The sequence below is a fragment of the Drosophila busckii genome, chromosome 3R (genome assembly GCF_011750605.1).
Source record: "Drosophila busckii strain San Diego stock center, stock number 13000-0081.31 chromosome 3R, ASM1175060v1, whole genome shotgun sequence".
In the NCBI taxonomy this organism is placed as follows: Eukaryota; Metazoa; Arthropoda; class Insecta; order Diptera; family Drosophilidae; genus Drosophila; species Drosophila busckii.
In genome coordinates this window covers 1,321,262-1,342,261 of record NC_046607.1, presented here as the reverse complement: position 1 = coordinate 1,342,261, position 21,000 = coordinate 1,321,262, and the positions used below count along the sequence as shown (strand labels likewise).

The window sequence follows — 21,000 nt, the reverse complement described above, 5'->3', positions numbered from 1 at the left end:
CATGGGAATTTTTCGCCCAGTTTTGGCGTTTGTTCGTAGTAACGAACTATATACTACTGACACTAAAGTTTTAAATAACATACAGGCTTTATCTTGCATGAATGATGGACGTTTGTTTTGTGTCTCTCTATTTATTTACAAAAGTACTTAATGGCATCGCTTTATTGAATCGAAACTGTTTTCCATCGAGTGTCGGAAAATCATTAAAGTGAATCGATTTGACAAACAACGTGTCTATAAGTAATTGATGTGTGAATGGGTCATGGCAGCCTTGCCTTGCACCATAATTGGCTCTTGGCTGAAATTGTTTCCAAAATAAATTGAATATGTATGCGCATGAGAGGTCGAGTTAATTTTAAAATGCAAGTCAGACTGAATGATGGGTCCATCAAATTTTACGTAAAATGAAGAGGTGGCATTCAATGAGTTCATTAATTTTAAAGTTATCAAATTGTGGGCAAATAAAGAGTTGTACTTTAGAAAGAAATGTATTTTTAAACTCGATTATAAATAAACAAAAAGTGTCCCCTTATTTTGTTAATTTTGTGTAAAAAAGTAAAAATTTACTTAGCACAAGCGACGAGGCGTAAATATTTGCAATGATAAAAAATAAGGAAATAAGTAACAAAGAAAAATACCCGAAAGCATCTGGCCGGAATAAAACCAACACTAAAATGCTTACTACATTGTGATTTACTCCGTTGCTGCTGCTTTTCTTTCTTGAATTTTCTTTTGCGAAAAATGAATGAAACTTTTCTTGCAACTTGTGCATGTATATCCTATAGCTGAGAAAGAACAGGGCTGTGTCGTAAGCATGCTAAATATTTCAAGCAAGTCTACTAAAACTAAACAGAGAGCTGAAAAAATACTGAGTAAAACTATGCAGGACTGAGAAAAATCCGTGTACGTAAAGTACAAGAAAATGTGAGAGATTTGGGCGCAGCATAAAACGCAATTAACAACAAAGCAAAAGCCCCACTAAAGACAAATATAAAAGACAAACGTAATGTGAAAGCTGGTGCTCAACGCAAATTATAATTAAAATTGAAAATTCGAAAATACTACCGAACTACTTACGTGGTGAGCAGCACATAACCAAGAGCCGAGGGAGACACGACAACATAACAGCAGGCGCCATGAAGTTTCGCTTGGAAACATTTTGGTTATTTCTGCTGACAGTTGGCGGCAATCACAAGCAATTAAGCAGTGATTGTTGCAACCGCCCAGGCCTCTTGGGTATACCAGCAGCTGCAGCTACCACTGACACAGCGACAACCAGGCAAATATCAATCGGGTTGCCGGACAGCGACGCAGAGGCACACAACGGAAATGAGCTGGAAAATGCATGGAAAATGTGGGAGACCGCAAGGCAAACGGCGGCCGAGTCGCCACCGGTTATTGGGGACATAACTACAACGGTAAGCAGCGCAGCCTGGACAAGAGCACAACCGGATGCTAAATCAATTGCCCAACAAGTGTTCAAGCAGGCCAGGGCCTCGGTGCAAAGCTTAGAGCTAAACCTAAAGAGGAGAGTCGCCATGCTTTTCGAAAGCGAAGACAGCGAGGCTGAGCCAACCACAACCACAATCGTAGCAGAGAACGATTCCGGCAGCACACATCATCCGGAGCGACGGCATTTAGTGCCCGATAAGCTGCAGTACACCAAGGAGTTGCAAATCAAGCAGGGTCGCCTGATGGGAATCACACGTCGCTTTCAAGTGACTAGCGGACTGCGTGCGGTGGATCAATATCTGGGATTGCCCTATGCCGAGGCGCCCACAGGCAGTCGACGTTTCATGCCACCAGGTGAGTAAAATTGAGCTTATAGTTTGAAATCCGGCAGATAATAATCGTAGTCTTCTGACTACTATTATCAAAGTACTTCTGCTTTTGACCATATTGACTTTTCTTTTCAATTGTAAGTTCAAATATATGACACGCTTGAATATCATTTTGATTTATATCCCTATTCTACAATTTTGAACCGCTTTTGAAAATAAATGAAGTTGACTTTACTATCGAGAATTTATTCTGCCATATTTTCTCTTAAATACTAGAGAATATTTTAAAGCATTCCCCATTGCATTACTTCTTTACGGAAAACTGCCAACCTTCGCACATGGCAAGCAGCATGGCTCTGCGTCATTGCCATATAGGAATGTGGCTTCAGTTTGACCACAGTTATGACAATTTGCTGCAGAAGAGCCAGAGGAAAATTAAACCAAAATTGCCCAGCAGAGGCAATTCCTAAGCACACTGTTTGGCAATTCAAATTACGCCAAGCAATTTAAGCAATTACCTCAGGGGTGCAACCAGTATTGGGCTTTCAGAACTTGACACATGCACCAGACATTCAGGATTGTAACAATTTGGAATTTTCATCATCAGTGCTTAGGTGTTGCCTGCATCTGGCAGGTGCCTAATTGGCCAAAGTGCTCGTTCAGACAATTTTAGTGCGCTCGTATTAAGTTGCAAATATTTTCGATTTTATTAAACAATGCTGGATTACTATATTTGCATATGTGTTGAGTAGTGTATGCTGGTATGCGAATAAAGTATATTATTTCTGCAATTTGTAGTTGTTTGAAATGCGCTTGATGTGGCAGTGGCCAACGCGAGCCATCGCTAGAGCCTGGCACGTGCAGTTTGTCTTTTGCCAGGACACAGAAAATACTTAGCCACATATTTGCATGTTAAGAGCCTACACTTTCACTCTACCGGGCTGACACTAACGGTATGCAATACACAATGTAGCGACAGGACACTCTCAGCGCTGCATTGTAAGGACAATAAATTCTCGAACGCGCTTGCAATTGCAACAATTGTTGCCAGTTAGCGACAGACCGCCAGCAGCCACTGCCGCAGGACACACTAAAGTGCTTGTCACGATTTGTATTTGCGTCTGTGTCTCTGTTTTGTGTCTATGTCTGTGTCATTGCGTTGCGTTTATTGAGCACTTGAGCGTCGCGCACTCAATTCGCCGGCACTGTAAAGACTTTGAGCTACCAACTCTCTGGCCCATGGACAGGCGCAGCGCTGACGCCATATTTGTCAGCGGAAGTTGTATGCTGTTGCTAACATGGCGACACACACACTCAGTCGCCGCGACGTTGCGTTGCAGTTTCAGTTCCCGTTGACGTTGGCATTGTCATTGTTGTTGTTGTTATCGTTATGCGCATTGAAATTTGCCAGGCAAATATGTATGTACCAAAGGCAAATACAAGATTTGCACGAGCTTGCGTATGCGTATGCGTAATGTGTGTGTAGAAAGCCACACATCGACAAGCACACCCTATGCATAGTAGCAGGTTCTATTATATATGTATTGACATAGAGGGAAACTCATACAGAAACTCCAGGAGATGAGCAACATGTTCGCTTACGAAAATGAAACTCAATATAAAACTTATATTTAACACTATAAAGTTGTATATACTCTTTCATCACGCATTTAATTATTTTTTTTTTTTTATTTATTTATAAGGATTAATTTAACTAGTATAGGCTAAAATTTTATTTTATAGACTAAAATTTATACTTTTGTCTAGCATACTATTATCTGGCATACTATTAATATTAAACTTGACGAAAATTGCTCTGCGGTTTGTGCTTCATATTCGGGTTTGTGTAAGCGCTTAGAGGGCCAAACTTTTATTTCCCATATATGTATGCATAAAATTCACATTGTACGTGTATATTTGTACTAAAAGCGTGTCCTTTTGGCTGTTGCGAAATTTATTAATAACAAAATGCAAATAACGACGCTGCCTGACGCGCTTTTGTGTGCCGGCATCCGCTGTCGGATACGCATCCGCGTACTGACAAATGTCAGTAGTCCCTTCGTCCTGTTTGCTATGGGTTATTGTGCGGCTCCGAAACTAAGCTTCAGTTGGTGGCCATGCGTGCGCACTAGTCATTTTTATGGGCACAATAACAGAGAACTCTTGCGAGCACGTTATGAAATTTGTTTGTCTTATTGTTAGTAGTGTCAAAGTGTAAATGTTGCATATGTGGTTGCACAATGGAGTACGTACATATGCATATGCCTATTGGAATAATAATTGACATTGACACATATTTTCACTGATTTTTAAAAGCATATCAATCGAATCCTAAAATTTTTCAACCAAGAGCAAAACTTAAAAGTTGCCCAAAGTTTTTGCTAATGCAAACTTAGGAGGCATATTCAAGTTTAATTATATATTCAACTAGTGGGCTTCGCCCTTAAAATATAACTAAATTATAAGTTAATTGTAGACAATTTTTTGAAATCAAAACGTAGGAATATAAAAATAAGAAAATCGATATAAACCTATATTGGCCAACTCTTGAAATTGTCGATAGTTTTTAAGCTCTGCGACAACTTTTGGTAAATTTGATAGTTGGTTTGATAGATTGCTTTTGGATTTTTCTAAATAATTAACATGAATGATGCTGAATGAATGCTTCGGCAGCGACGTTTTTATGGCGCCTCAGCAAAGTCGCACTCCGCTGTCTATATTGAAAATTAGAATGTGAATAACTCGTAAGTTTCTGAAAATTTCGGCATCGGTCAAAACCAAGCCCAAGCGATTTCGTGATTTATTTCAGATTTTTAAATAATTTTTTATTGCTATGTGTAATTTTTTTTTCAATTTGGCGGTAAGGGGGAGGAAATAAAAAAAATAAAATAAAACCGTTCGGGTTTGGATATAGGAGCACCTATGTACAAAATTTGGTTGCCCTAGCTCTTATAGTTGCTGAGAAACAGTTGCTCAAACATTCAGACGGACAGACGGGCAGACGGACGGACATAGCTATATCGACCCAGTTTGTCTTGCTGATAAAAAATATACTTAATAGGGTCTGCCAAGCGTCCTTTTCCCTGTTACATACATTTGCACAACTTCATAATACGCTTCTCTATTTTTTTCAAAAATGTCAAAAAGTGGTTTCAATATTTTTTTTTTTCAATTTTTTACAATTGGTACAAAGAATCATTTTCGTGAGATATCTAATAAAATAAAATAAAAGCAATTTGGTTTGGGTTTAGGAGCACCTACATACAAAATTTGGTTGCTCTAGCTCTTATTCATAGTTGCTGAGAAACAGTTGCTCATACTTTCAGACGGACAGATGGACATGACTATATAAATTCTGGTAGTCTTGCTGATCAAGAATTCTTTATGGGGTCTGCCACGCCTCGTTTCTGTTATATACATTGTACAACTTCAAAGTACCCTTTTCCGTTGGTTATTAAAATGTTAAAGTGTATAAAATTAGATTTTTTACAGAATTACTATCATACATTTTCTTTTTCAAACTAGGTTTATAAACAGTTTTTATGCACTTTAATCTGAAACAATGTATTCCTTTATTAAAATTGGCAAACCATGTCACATACGTAACAGCATAATTTAAAAAATTTATTTAAGTACAATATTATGAGTTTGGAGAAGGTGCTTCTTATAAATTGTTGTTAGAAGATACTATGTTTATGTAAAATAAATCATAAATAAGTACTATATCGATAGTTCCGTTGATAGTTTGACACGCCTGTACGCATACAAAGTCTGTTAATTTAAAATGTTTTAAATAACTTATGAAAAAATAGGGCCAAGTATGTATACCTATTGACCCTCGAATGTCCCACTTATTCAATATATTTCCAGTAGTGCAGCACCGTTCTAATTTCACCAAATCGTAACTGCAACAGCGCCACGTATCTGGTGTTCGGCAGACGCCGCAAAAACCCTAAACCACACACAACTTGGCCACAACGTGTCCCAAGTGTCCTTTGACTGCAGTGCAAAGCACTCATGAGCAGGAAGTGCCATTGTTGCCGTGAATGTGGATGCAGCTGTCTACTTGTTTACGATGCCACCAAGTGACCGTAGCCGTTGTTGCATAAATACGAAATTGACTTTGTGAGCTCTCCCCACAAAACAACCCATTACTCCCCACGATATGCAAACCAATCGAATGCCGGTTACCCGCGCTGATCCAGTGTGATATAGGAGGAACGAAAGGGACACAAGCCAAGAGTGGAAGCGTTGGTTTAACAACGTAAATTGGTAATTCCACAAACGTGGAAGCAAGCCAATGTATTGTACATTTGTAAACAAATATTTGTTTTATTTTCCACCTTAATTTAGTTCATCCCATGGTGAATCCACTTAAATGAACTGTTAGCATTATGACAGCTTGTTTTAACTTATCTAATATTGTCTCTTTTATCTGTTCTTTGAATGCAATTTCAGGTGCCCCCCTACCCTGGCAGGGACTGAAGATTGCGCGTCATTTGCCGCCAGTGTGTCCACAGAAGCTACCGGACGTATCCCCGAACAGTGGTGTGAATATGTCACGTGGTCGTTACAAGCATTTGCTGCGATTGCTGCCGTACCTGAGGACGGAAAGTGAAGACTGTTTGTATTTGAACTTGTATGTGCCGCACGAGGGTACGTCAATTAGCAAATCAGCTTGTTGCAACCTCAAATAACGAGTTGAAAAATGTTTTACAGAGCCACAGACGGCGGGAAAACAACAGCTGGCCGTGCTAGTTTATTTGCACGGCGAGTCCTTTGAATGGAATAGCGGCAATGCCTATGACGGCTCTGTACTCGCCAGTTATGGCGACGTTATTATTGCCACTGTCAACTACAGATTAGGAGTACTGGGTAAGTGCGGAGTGGCATAACATTTTGTTTTTGAGCACGCATATTGATTATTTATATGCAACACTTCAGGCTTCATGCGACCAAGTATAGATGCACACAATCTGGCTAATTATGCTCTGTTAGATCAAATCGCAGCGCTCCACTGGATCAAGGAGAACATTGCATCCTTCGGCGGCGACAGCTCGCGTGTCACATTGATGGGCCACAGTACGGGCGCCGCTTGCGTCAATTATCTAATGGTATCGCCTGTGTCTTCAGGTGAGTGCCGTGCCAACAATCAGAGTGTGTCATTATAATTGCATTTGCCAATAGGTCTCTTCCATCGCGCCATACTCATGTCCGGCTCGGCCATGTCAGATTGGGCCGCCAGCAACCAGTCTCTGCAATTGACCATGCAAATCGCACACGCACTCAATTGTCCTGTCAGCGAGCATGAGGAGGATGACACTTTGCTGGATTGCTTGCGACAGCATCGGTGAGTCACAAACACACACAGTAGCTGAACAAATTTATTGAATTATTTAGTGCCAGCCGATTGTTCATGGGTGCGTTTATGTGCACTTTGTGTGGATTTGGCAGGAAGCCTCAACATAATTTGTGTTGGCTTCTTCAGCAGGAGGGCCAGGATGAGCTGGGCTGGGCCGAGCCATCCTGTGCTTTGACTCATTTTGCTAATCTCCAGCTATTGTGGCACGCTGCTTTTGTGCGCTGGCTGCCTAATGATTCGATAAATGTGCGAGTTTGTCGCGCCACATTGTCAATGAGCCGTAGACATTTCTCATACCCCCTCAAGGCTTTTGCTACTTGGCTACTTGCCACTGCCTTTGACCATAACTAATCATGCATGGCTCCTTCGGGCGTCAGCGTAAGCGTAGGCGTGAGTGCTTTGCATGCAGATTAGTTATAAATCCCTTGTATCCAAAACATCCTGCAGTAGCAGAACAGTAGCCTACAGTCCAAATCAAAGAGTGAAGCTCACGGGTCAAGCAAGTTAATTGCTTTTCCATTAATCATGTTCGCCCAACAATTCTTTGAAACATTAACGCAGCCAGGCTAACGAAGCTTTCCCCCACATGTTAATAGACAAGCTTTATAAGATGTTACGCCTCGTTTGCCTATACTGATTTTAGATCCTAAAATTAATTTTTTGGCTTTGACCATCGCCATCGAAAGCTCTGGCTCAATGACGTTAACTTTTTAAAGTCAAGGGAGCTTACATTTTGTACAAGGATTTTTTTTGCTATTCCTTCAACATTTCACCATTTTTGTAAAACATTTTTTCTTGTACAAAAAATTTGGGTACGCTTTTATAATATTTGAAATCCACTTAATGAAAACATAACTGAGATCAGTCCAAAAATTAAAAATTTTATTGCTCATGTGTGTAGCTCGAGAGTAGTCAATTCATAAAAACATTTATTCAGGAAAAATGTAAAATAAATGTAAATTCATAGAAATTTATTTGCATACATTCAATTTAATTATTTAAAATTATTTATTGCTTTGCAATTTGAAATGCAATTTTCAAAACATTTAGCAGTCACTTGAAAATAAAAAAAGAAACATTAAAATAACCAATGTCTAGTTATAATTGTTAACCGAATTAATTCAAAACGAAAAAATTACGCAAAACAAGTGCGCAGTAAAGTTGGGAGCAGACAACAATTTAATACACTTTGACAAGGACCACTAATACACGTACTCATATAGAAGATAAAGAAGCTTGTTTCCAAAATTATCTATGTTTCCGCTTAAATATTTAGGAGCAGTAGAGAATCAAAGCGAAGATAGTGAGCGTCAATGCGAGAAGCAAAGAAGGCAGTTTAAGATTTCGCTTCGGATACTTTATGGGATCCACTACTGCTCCTTCCCTTGTTACATACATTGGCACAGCCTGGCACATACCCTCTTTCCTTTTTTGTAAATATGTCAAAGTGTATAATGAGGAGAGAAGATAATATGTAAAAACTAAATCAACAACGACAGAATAATAGTAATTATGTTAATTATGCCAAGCTGCTGCCTACACACACATGCACATACAAACTCATTAACACACTCACACTTTGGCACTGTGAACAGGCAAATATGGCGACAGCCAGCAGTCCTCACATTGCGTAGCACGGATGTGTGCGCTCGAGCTTGTGTGCAGTTGTGGGTGTAAATGAATGTTTGTGTACTTTGCAACTTGGTTTCTTTTGCCAGTTACAAATTGACACAGTACTCTAATCGTAAGTTGGCAAACTCTTTGTTTGCGCTTCTCCCATCTGACACCCAACTACAGTGACTGCTCAATAGGAAAAAAGTTAAATTGAATTTTAATGACAGCCAAACTGTTTAAAGTAATCTTGCGTGAAACGAGGGCTTGGATTAAAAACCTAATTGAAACGCAGTCTCATTGGGAAATATAAATCCAATTAAATATTTGCGTCGTTTATTAAATTTAAATTCTCACAAAAATTTAAAAACGAAATATATTCAAACATTTAATCTAGAATATTTTTTTAATCATATCCAATCTCACCAGACTGTTCAAGACTACAGACTTGTGCTCAAGTGTATGTGTGTATGTGTAGGCCTGAGCAAGTAAAGAGTGACTAGCCAGGCGCAGTGCACATGAACGCGCAAGTGTTAAATGAATGCAATGAATTATGTATGAATTACTGTGGAAGTGGGAGCTTCGCTTTGCCCGCAAAGCCACACCTACACTCACTCTCACACTCACACTCACACTTACACTCAGACTCACACTCGCAGTGACAAAGTGCCAGGTTACAACTTCTTGTGCAAACATTTGGTTAGGGGCACACAGCTCACACAATAACTCAGATAAATGCATACATGTTTGGATAGGTGTATACTACACGCAAAGCCTACGCTTTGTCTTTTGGACTTGCACATTTTAAATATTTAATTGTACTTTTGTTGCACTTGCTTATTTCTAGTTATGCAAATCACTTGCTCATTTGTTTTGCTTAATGTATTTACCCTAAAAACACAACTTTGATATGTATTTGCCATTGTTAGACAAATATTTGATTTAATTATTGACATATTCTATTGCGATTGCCACGGCTAATGCTTTTCTGCCTTGAAGTGAGCATAACAAACACTATTCAACTTACAATTCAGAATACGATTTGCACTTTTTGATAATTTATTCATGCGCTTGCATTTGAGTTAGTTGTAACTGTGTGTTTTAATATTTCATTTGGCTGATTGCAGTGCAAAATGATTGCATAATTTATGCAAATTGCATTACCTAAAATTAAAAGATATAAATTCTATAAAATTAAAGCAATTTAAATTCCATTTATGTGATAAATAAATTCTAGCTAGTCGTATTTTTATTCTACTAGTAGTAGCTGTTTAAAGAGAATTAGAAAAATGCGAATAAATCCAACTTTAACAACTGTTTGCGTACATACAAGAACACAAGCATATTAAAAATTCATTAAAAGCGAAGCTTAAACAAAGAGTAAAACTTAATACAATAAACTAAAACAATAACAAGGAGAATTGAGCCAATTGCTGGACTAGTTGCGCTCGACGGGCTCTGCTAAAGAAAACTGTTGCAAGTTGCATGGCACACATACAAGTCTATCCATCCATCTTCGTAACTGTCGCATACAGACTAACACTAGCTGACTGCCCAGACAAATTTGCGCAAGTTGCTTGTGTGCAAACTGTCACAGGGTTTATAACAGTTTCTTGAGTTAAATGTTGCATTCCAGCCCGATATCTCGCATATCTAACGAGTTAATCGTACTTTTGCATCTCAACTTGGGACAGCACTGTGGCAGAGTAGCTAATAAGACAATAAGACTATCAACTCTTCCTATATGAATATCATAAATCACATGCGCTATGGCACAAAACTTTGCACGAGCTGTCGAGTTTTAAGTAAACGGCAACCCTGACTTTATTAAAGTCATTGGACTTTTAGTTTTCCCGCCAAACTTTCGTTTCCAGCGCAAGGCAAAGTGAAAGCAAAAGCAAAAGCAGCAAGGTATAACTATTTACAGGCATACATACATATGTACATATGTATGTATCTGTGTATTGTAAATATATGGTCTGTCCTCATATACCAGTAGTAGGTACGTAGGGTAGGCGATAAACTTACTCCATGTGTCGATGGCCACAAGCCGGCAATCTGTGTTGACCACAGCAGCCGTTGCTGGTGAAACGTGTCCTGCAATTGACAACGCCACCAGCATTGGCATAGACACATGTGGTTGATGGAGTCTTAAAGTGTTTGCGGTCCGTATAAATGGGCGTAAAGCGAGCGTAAAGAGTATTGTACGTGTGTGTGATCAGTTGAGCTTAAATAGATTACAATAATGTCGTTGGCGGATTTATACATAACGCCAATTACATGCATACATGAAATAAGCTAATTCACCTGGTTTTATTATTTGCAAAAATTTAATTTCAGAAGCTCATAAAAATTCATACGCGTGCATGTAAGTCAAACTTACATTTGCTAAACATTTACATTTACTCAAGCTAAACATTTTACCGCAATTTTTCTAGGTGCCTGCACTTGGGAGATAAATATTTTCTGTGCGCCATTCTATATTTCCTGCAGCTTTATTTTTTCTTCTTCTTAATTTGCCAGTCAGCTCAATATGTATTTGACACTACACACAATTCTCTGACCAGGTGAATAGTTTTGTATGCAAAACTGCAACAAAAATTGCACCCCATAGCACAATTTGCCAATGAACAGTATTCGCCACCCACACACGCATTCACACACTGGCCAGAAGTTGTTGCCAATGAATATCCAACTAAAAAAGTGGAGAGGAGTTTTAAATGAAATTCACTTCAAGGTACAACTTGGCAATACAAAAATGCAATATATTTTTTTGTAGTTCACAAGAAACTTGAGTTTTTGAATGCTCCAGTGTAGGAGTAAACTTTTTTGCATAAAAATACATGGAGCATTCACCTGTGTAAAGATTATTGTGTTAAAAAATATATGTACATGCATAATTTTATTTTATTTGTAAACTAAATACCAGCGCTTGCAACTGAAAACTGTTTCGAAGTCTCTGAATAGCACAGATATTCAGGACTAATGCTATGAGTTAACATTATCTGAATCATGGGCCATGTGCTATGGATCTTCGCATATACTTAATGATGTGTAATCAAAGTCAATCAAAGTGAAAAGAGCATTTTGTGGTAATGTGCAGAAACATAATCTGTATTTTAATAGTCAAACCAAACTCAGATTAAATTATGTAGACATTTTTTATTGACACTGACTGTTGGGGAACCGATTCGTTCGGTTTGTTGAGCTGAAAAATTCGGAGCGAAAGGCAAAGCAATGGGAAGTAATTGTTCAGGTCAGTGAAAGTTTGAGTCTATTCTGCTTAGTATGTGAGCCAAATACATTGGAAAAAGCATTAATATTTATTTTCTAGTTCTGGTAATTACATTTATATACTCAAAAAGAAGTACGCGTTTCATTTTTGCATAACATGTTTTGGGTGCTTTTGGAAGGACTTTGGCCAGAGCATCAGCAGCTGGCTAAGGCAGCTAACAAAAAACTGATTTAGCAACATATGTGTATCTTGCGTATTGTATCTTAATGTTGCGCACGTTGTGCACGCTGTGCGTGTCCAGCAACAAATCACACATAAAATTTATTAGAAATTTCGAATCGATGTGAAAAGTAGCCGCTGTCAAATAGGCAGTGAAGTGGCCCGTTCGCAGCTGCCTCCCCAGACCCACATTCCGTTGCACAATCCCCAATTTCGAGTTTCAATCACTTCGTCACTCCGTTACACATACATTCGTCAGTTATATGACCTTTTTACGCCTGTTTTCTGATGCCATGATTTCTATTACTCTTTGCAGCTACAAGGATATCGTGCACATACCAACCTCGTTTCAACAATTTTCAACATCATTGGGCCCAATTGTCGATGGACACGTAATACCAAATCAACCGTACAAGGTCATGGGGCATTATACGGAGTATTTCAGCCGGTTTGTTAAGCAATTGCTATCACACTTTTTGCCCTCAGCGCTTTACTTTTTTAGATGAATTTCTTTGGCTTTGCCTTTGCCATCGCCATTGCCATTGCTATTTTCCCTTCTAGAGCTGCGAAATATTCGTGAAGACTATTTATTTATTGTGCGTTACTTGATTACACATTTGGCATTTGGCGTTTACCGGTAGACTACCATAGACGCTGACGTTGACCTCAGGTAGAATTAAATCGCTCGTGAAAGCCATGCATTTAGTTTGTTCACGTTCTTGGTTTAGTTATCATGAAACGAATGGCATGTCAAGTGCCACTTGTTGTACCCAATGGCCATGTTAACACTCCACTTAATATAATCAATTTATGCGGCACTGATTTGAGGGCTTTTGAGGCCATTTTGGGACAAGTTCAAATGCGTTCATGCTGAAGGTTAGACAAAAGGTGACAAACAATGTTGAATTAAAATCGAACTGTTTGCTAGACAAAGCAACAAATTAGCCCCGCCCCCCCCCCCTCCAATGCAAAGCAGCATAAATATGTTTGTTTAACTTGATAATAATTCTCGAATATTTGTTGATTGACCTTAAATTGTAAATCGCAAGGCACACAGTATTTTCCGTAAGTATTTAAGCTACAACGTTGCTTCATCTCTATGTGCTGGTGCCAAGATAATACTGAACTTGGGATAATATCGAGCTCTGTTGTGTAATGTATGCACATCAATCAATCAGGCAACAAGTAATAACTCAAGTCCTCGTAAGAAGGGTTCATTGCAGGATATGGCGAGCGCCACAGCTACAGACTTTGTATTCAATTCTCCTTGGGTTGGCCTTACTCTGGCTATGGCGCGTTCTGGGGTGCAGTAAGCATGTCACGGCATAATCTAATAAAATGCGTGATTAATTGGATTTTAATTGTTATCCTTTGGCCAAGTCAAACGTGTTTTAGCAGGCGTTAGAAGGGTGAGAGTAGCCGTGCAAAAAATTAAATAATAGCACACTGAAAGTGTCATTAATTAAGCCAAACGGAGGTAAGGCACGCCGCACTTCCGCAAAGAGGTGGCTGGTAAGTTTGGAAGGAAGCACGTTTCTCATGTTGCGCATTTCTGCCAAGTTTTCGAGTTTGTATGGTATGCTACTTCGTAATCATCGTAGTTTGGCTTGATTTTCACTTTTAATCACCTTAATGAAGCGGCCATAGATCAAAGCCTGCTTAACGCCTGATACAGCTTAGACAACAATTATCCGGTGAGTTTCACGCCGTAAGCTCTTTTTCATTTGCAAAACTTTTGCATTCAATGCCATCGACTGCGCGCACAGGCAACCCATACACAAAGAATTTCCCCAGCAGGCGTTTGCTGCGATTCACATTGGCAACTGCTTCATGGACGAGCATTTGCATTTAAAGGGGCCAGCTTAGCTTTCCCAGCAGCAGCAGCAGCAGCAGTAGGACCCGGAGCACGACTCTCGCCATTTATCAGGCTGCGTAACAAGTGACACCACAGGACACGGTTTTATTTTACTGCTCCTAACTGCCATTCGTGGCGATTTCTATTCAGAATATATGTATTGCAGTAAGCGAATAATGCACTTGAAGAAAATTTAATACGAGTACTTAGATACACTATGCTCACTAATTTGTCAAGCGGTATTTGCTTGAATATGACGACCATTTTATTAGTCCAGAGAGCCAGTTACATAAATATGATTTTTACAGTGCAGAGAATTGCATTGCATTAGTTTACACCCAAAGACAGGCGGGAAAGAGAGACTCTGCATGCCTAGCTATTCACTCAGGCCCTCATTCTATATGCCCTCTCACTCTACTCTACTGTTTGCTGTCTCTTGCAGTTATGATTTATTATTCGGCATCACGGAGTCAGAGTCCTATCATACATTGGCTGCATTAGCACTCGAGGAAGGATTACGTGAAAATGAACGTGATAATTTACTGCGTTTCTATATGCAGAGTCGCTTTGATGTGCGTCCCGATTTGGCATTGGCTGCCACACTAAGAAAGTAAGTAAAATTTATGCGCTACTTTATGATACTGTCTATTTATATGTACATATATTTGAACGCAAGTTAAAATCGCGGCTTTCATCGATACGGCTGCGGATCGCATAAAGTTACAGCCTGATTGCATTGAACACTTTTCCAACACTTTGCCGACACTTTGCGAAGCGTAGTATAATGCACTAATGGCTGTTGCCTTATCGTTTATCTCAATTAGAATTGTTTATGTGGCAATTTGTTTGCTAAGTGGCAAGGATTAGCGTCACCGGTGCCTACACGGCGATGCGGCGATGCTGAGCTATGTATGTGTTGACGTCACTCGCATCACTAAGCAATGCGCATTACGCTTGCTTTAAATTGAAATTTATTTGCATTCTGAATAGTCAAACTTAGCTTAGGCAAGCGCGTAATAAATAAGCACGCAGAATGTATAAAGCAAAGCAAAGCGAATCAAATCGATGGCAAGAGCTTAGGTATCAAAAAAAAAAGAAAAACTTAGTAGCCATAATTACATGTGCATAATAAGTTACAATTTATCACAAATCTGACGTTCATAGACCGCAAATGAAAAGTGTTACTAAGCGCACATAAATAATAATAAACGACTATCAAAAGACTTGAACAAGCATTACTCTTGTGCTGTGCTCGTATGCCAAGAGTTAGTTAGTTATGATAGCGGCCTTCGAGCCTCTCAGCTGCAGTGGGCAGACATTCATTATACCGTTCATTTCGTTTTGTCCAAAACAATGCGAGGGACTATCTCATTTCCAGCAGCCAAGGAGCGGCACACCAGGCCCAGGCCCAGGCCCCAGACAGTAGACAGCAGACAGCAGACCAAGCCATTAAAGTTCTGTGTCCTGGTCGAGCTTGGCTTGTAATAAATAAATAGCACAATGCACAAAATAGGAAAGCTCTTCATCTGCTGCACCCCCACAATGTCAACAACTTTTTTTTCAAGCAAACATTTTGTGACAAGCATGTGTGTGTGTGTGTGTGAATATTGCATTCCGCTGAGATGAGTTTATATAGTATTATGTTATTTGCACAAAAGAGCGCAATTGTTTCCAAAGATGCTTGCCAAGGATTCTTTCTACACAAAATGCCAATGACCAAGCGGCAACGCATAAGCGCAAGTGCACAATAATAAGAAAAATACGACAAGTCGGCCTTTGCCGTCCTTATGAGACCCTGTACATGATGAGGAGCACAGTTCCGGTTACACATTTAACATATTAAGTAAAAAAAATTTAAAAATCAATTACGCCAATTGAACACTTGTCATTTGTTGCCGAATGTGGCTGTTCACTCAATAGGGTATGAATTAGTTGTTAGGGATTGATCGGATCATGGTTATAGATGACGATAGCAAAAAATAAAAGACATTTACTTCATTTTCACTTCAATTTTATACCGCTGTTTAACAGTTCAAGCCGCGTAATAATTTTGCTCGAAATAAAACAGCGCCGAATGCGTTGGCGTCCGATGTTGCTATGCATTAAATCAATTAAAAATTTCCGCGTTGAACAGCGTTCAGCGAAACTTATTTTCCCAAAAAAATACCGCTGTGCCTGCTACGAACTGTAAAACCATCTACCAAGTTTGGTGTCTCAAGTTGCTGGAGTTTAGGTACGCGTAGACAGATCAGATCAAATCACATACGTACCTATAAGGAGCAATAAGAGCACCAATTTAACTTTTTTTATAAATGTACAATTTTAACGCTTTATATCCACGTGCCTATTGAGAACCTAATAAAAAGTTTACACGAATAAGATTAGGAAAATTCATGTTGTAGTAACTGAATTTTCAAAATATTTTGTTACTTTTTTCAGTGCTATTCATAGGATTAAAATAATTATGAGCATACATAATTTTCACGGCTACCATTGCATTACCAAAGAGGCTGCAATCGAAATTGCAAACCAACTAAGCTATTCATTTTGCCAGATGGACATATAGATAGATAAAACAGATCAAGATTAGATATTTCCCATATGTTAAGGAACTGTGATTGATGTTTTTGACTGTTACGCACAAATTACATGTAACTAAATTATAAGACCCTTTTGTAAGCTTTTATGTACAGGGTCTATGAAACTGAGGGTTAACTTTTGTAAGTAAGGCTGGCTTGATATACAGATGCTCTCACATGCACTTTTTATACCCTAAACAATTTGTGAACGAGTCAAGCAAACTCTGCACAGTTTTTATTGGTCATTAATTGCAATTATTTTAAGAATATGAATATGTATTTTATTTTATTGTGGCTTTCACCTTTGGCTATCATTTGAAACATAACTGGCTTGAGTTTCATTGGTTTTAGTCTAATTAAAGCTACAGGGTAGTTAAATGCCCTTGTACAAAGCTTGGGATGAGAATAGTCTAAGCTGCGGGCTGTCGCCAATAGCAGTGGCAAAGGCAATGCCAGGATAACAGCAATAACACTCACAACAGCAACTCAAAAGCAAAAACAAAACAAAAAATGGGACAACAGCGACAAACAAACGATTGAAAGGAAGTTCACACAATCAACAACAGATGCGCTTTTTCACATCCACGAATAACTGAACATGGAAACTCTGCAGGGAAATTGTTTTGTGTGGTGTTGCCGCTGCTGCTTGCGTAGCCAGGCTTTGCCTAGCAGCCATACATGCACACACATACATAGAAAGATATTGAGACAGACAGCAGAATACACATACATTTGTATGGCAAACTTTAGCTGAACAGCTGCTGTTGCAGTGCATCCCAGTAGCGATGCTTTGTTGTCCGTCATTGAATTAAATGGCAGTCCAAATAACAACAACAACAAACAGAGCGAGCTGCTTCCTCCTTTTTTAACTTTTGTTGTGCAGCTCCATGTGACAAGCTGAGAGCTGAGAGCTCTGCAGCCAGCAGACTCGGCTGATCCTTCCGGCAAGATGCATTGGCGGTCCCCTGGCAGCGTTAAAAACATGCCCTTGTCTGTTTTACACGACACGTTTGAAAATCCCAGTGTCACGGTGAGGGGAGCTCTGAGAACACACACTCATAAATTTATTTAAGAGTGCACAGAATGTATGTATCAATAGAGTTTTTGTTTGCGGTGGATGCAATCTGCTAGTAAGCTCACATAAGAGCCGAATCAAGCTTTAGAAAATGTTTGCAGACTTCTTTTTTTTGCGTTTTGTGGCAAAGCCAATGTTTGCTTATATTTTGTTGTTGCAAATTTTGCTTTAATATCAATCTATGAAATTAAATTGTAATCCTTTTACATTTGCTGATGTGTTTACTTAAATTTTCTGAACACTGATTCTAAAATGAACGTGACAATTTAATAACGCATTTTTATTTGGTAGTCTGCCATGAAGTTTCGTAGCTGGCATCATGTATAACTTTGAATAATTAAATGGTGAGGCGCCACTTTAACTCGGGCTTAGTGCCTTTGTTCACCTTGGCTCACTTGTATTTCCTTTGAGCACATCCTTATCTCTAAGAGGCCGACTGTAGCATCCTCCACAGCGCTTTTAGTTGGCATTTTATCTGCTGTTGCAAGTTTAGGGCCAACATTTATCTTTTCGGCTCTGCGCCACTTTCAGCGCCTTGCTTTATGACCATTTTACTACTTTTACTTCAATTTTATTTCTCTTGTTTTTTGTTTGTTTTGTCTTTGGGGTTGACCCCGACTATCAACCCTTTTAGCAAGCACAGTTGCAATAGGCTTGCTGCATATAAAGGCTGCTCAGATACATGAAACGGTCACTTGTGGCCTATACGTGTGCATTGTGCATAGCTGTTAGGGCAGGTGGCCAATAATGTGCGGCTCAAGCATCAAAAATTTTACAACAGCACCAGCAGCAATACACAAGGATGACAAAGAGAGGGAGTGGGTGGACCAACCATGGGGCATGTTGCATGTTAATGAGTTGCAAAGCAATTGCCTCAAATTGTTTTGGATCCACGTGGCTAAATTGGTCTTAATGTGTGTTGTGGGCAAACGGGTAATCGGCTTGTAACGTAGGTATAGAAGCCAGGCCGGATCCTAATTGCAGGCGTGTTTGATTTACACTAGCCATGAAATTGGCCATTTTGGCATTACCGGGAGGGCATTTAGTCTTCTTTCAAACATGTTGCCTCGACATACATTCCTTCAGCCTTCAGAGATTAATGGGCCATTGAAATTGTCTACGAGTCCAAGCGGCAGCCAAAAGGCATTTATTTAGCGACGTTGCAAGCACTTGTAGTCCGCCTCTGCTCTCTTCCAACTGACCGCATGAATTAAAGTCCTAGTACAGCTCTCAGATCTTAAATAATGGCCATGTATTTGTCTGCACCCAAGACATAAGCTTAAAGAGTTATATATGTTGCCCCAAGAATAAGGAGCAGCTCTGAAGTTCAACGAATTATATATTATATTATTATTCAAAATTATCTTCAATAGCTTACTATAATAGTTTACTATTAAAGCTAACTTAGCGTATTTTACCTCTGGCTTTTATCGATTGCTGGGACTTACTGACCTATGCTAATGTCATCATGCGTTTTAATATTCCGAGATAATGAGAAAATGTTTTTTGAAAAGCTCAGCTGCTTTCCGTGCGGTTTGTTATTGTCTACCACTGTTCATTTATCAAAAATTGCATTGTAGCGAAAATACGTTTACTTATTTATTTTTGGGAGGTTATCTAACCCAACTCAAAGTGTCGCTGACAGCTCTATTGTGATTATAATTTTTGCCAATTTATTAACCGCAACGACATGGCCAAGCTATTTAATTACCAGCTAACCACAGCAGAGTTGCCAAAAACGAGCCGCCAGACACGTACACTTATAGATAAGCAAGGCAGTTATAAGGGTAATGGCTGATAGGTGCCAGGTCTCGGGGTCAGACGGCGACAAATGCTGCAGGCGTTTGCCGAGGGCAGACGTTTAATAGCATAAACTTATTTATTTTAATATTATTTATAAAAAAATATGCACAAAATGTGAAATGGCTGCCAACCATGTCTAGGGAGTCTACAGGATGATGGCGCTCTTGTTGCTTTTTGTTTTTATTGTTGGTGTTGTTGTCGGCTATGCTTGAGGTCTTCAGGCCACGAGATGATAGCGGGCGCTCGGGCCACAATATGCTGCTTAATTTATTGTCCTCGGGCTGGCACAGGAAGTTGCATGCATTATGGGTAACGCAACGTCTGGCCTTCAACAGTTCGGATAAAGGGTGGCCAATACAGAGGCCATAAACTTTTAAGCGCTACTGTATGTTGTCCTCTACGTTTTTTCAAGCTTTAATGTATACGCTTAATATGCAAAATGTTTGCAAACAACTAACAGGCCATGTTCCTAGTATCTCACACACACACCCTCATGGACGTTAACAATCTCTTATGAGCGAGGGCGCTGCAAAGGGTTTACGAAGCGTCAAATTTAACACTGAAGTATTTAAATATTAAATACTGCTTAGTGATTGCCACAGGGATTCAGTTAGAGTAAGTTGCAAGCGAAAGCAAATGTGCATTTTATTATTATGACAGTGCTATGATTAAAGATCTAAGAGAAGTAAATGTTCAAAACAAATCTACATTTAACATACATACATTAACAATTCTCTATTTTTTGCTGTGTATATTCTGTATACATATTTGTATATACATATATATATATATATATATATATATAATAAATATATAATAATGTATTAAAAGAGTAAAATAAGTTTTAAAACTGACAAAGGCACATATTTTCCATTATCTTGGTTACTATTGTTTCCAATAGCCGAGAATACAATTGCCATCATTAGTTTAGTAATTATTAATTATTTCATAATTGAGCTTTATGCAAAGGTTTGTTTGAGCTCTCGCTAAAATTGGCACAACTTTGTGTGCAGCCCTCTCAAGGCATTGACGCTTTGTATGCATTTCATCCCAGGAGCACAAGTGTTGCTGGTTGAACTGTTGCTCTACACACACACCCATGCATACATATATGCATTAGAGTATATGTATGCCTGTTTCATAAAGTTTTTGGACTCTTGCTGCTGTGCGGCTTCGGCCGTGTGTCAGTGCGGCTGTTCTACTGGGGCAACGTGTTGTTTGTTCGCTGAAACATCATAAATTACATGCGTGCTTTTTGCCACACGCCTCTTGTGTGTATGCTCTCAAACTCAATCTGCCTCGGTGTCGCTGCTGCACCCCTCTGCCCTGCGCCTATCCCTATCACAACAACAATGCCCGCATAACCACTTACGCCCACACAATTGCTTCTGATATACATATGTATGGTTGGTTTTTTCAGTGCAGCACTGCAAGCGCGAAAGGCTGTAAAACATGGTGCGTGCTGAGTATTATTATTATA

General features: G+C 39.2%; 1 protein-coding gene across 2 annotated transcripts in view; it reads left to right on the top strand.

The window, feature by feature from the left end:
• The window catches only part of LOC108601619 (Nlg1), a 42,980-nt gene that overhangs the window by 6,624 nt on the left and 15,356 nt on the right, over positions 1-21,000 (top strand). Inside the window, exons 2-8 of one of the 2 annotated variants that reach the window (XM_033293930.1) lie at positions 786-1,806; positions 6,240-6,437; positions 6,501-6,656; positions 6,726-6,914; positions 6,969-7,131; positions 12,525-12,656; positions 14,506-14,673. In XM_033293930.1, the coding sequence (XP_033149821.1) occupies positions 1,137-1,806; positions 6,240-6,437; positions 6,501-6,656; positions 6,726-6,914; positions 6,969-7,131; positions 12,525-12,656; positions 14,506-14,673 (1,676 nt within the window). In that variant the 5' untranslated portion in view covers positions 786-1,136. Of the gene's footprint in view, positions 1-730; positions 1,807-6,239; positions 6,438-6,500; positions 6,657-6,725; positions 6,915-6,968; positions 7,132-12,524; positions 12,657-14,505; positions 14,674-21,000 lie in introns of those variants that run through there. The other variant, XM_033293931.1, reaches the window with a different exon arrangement.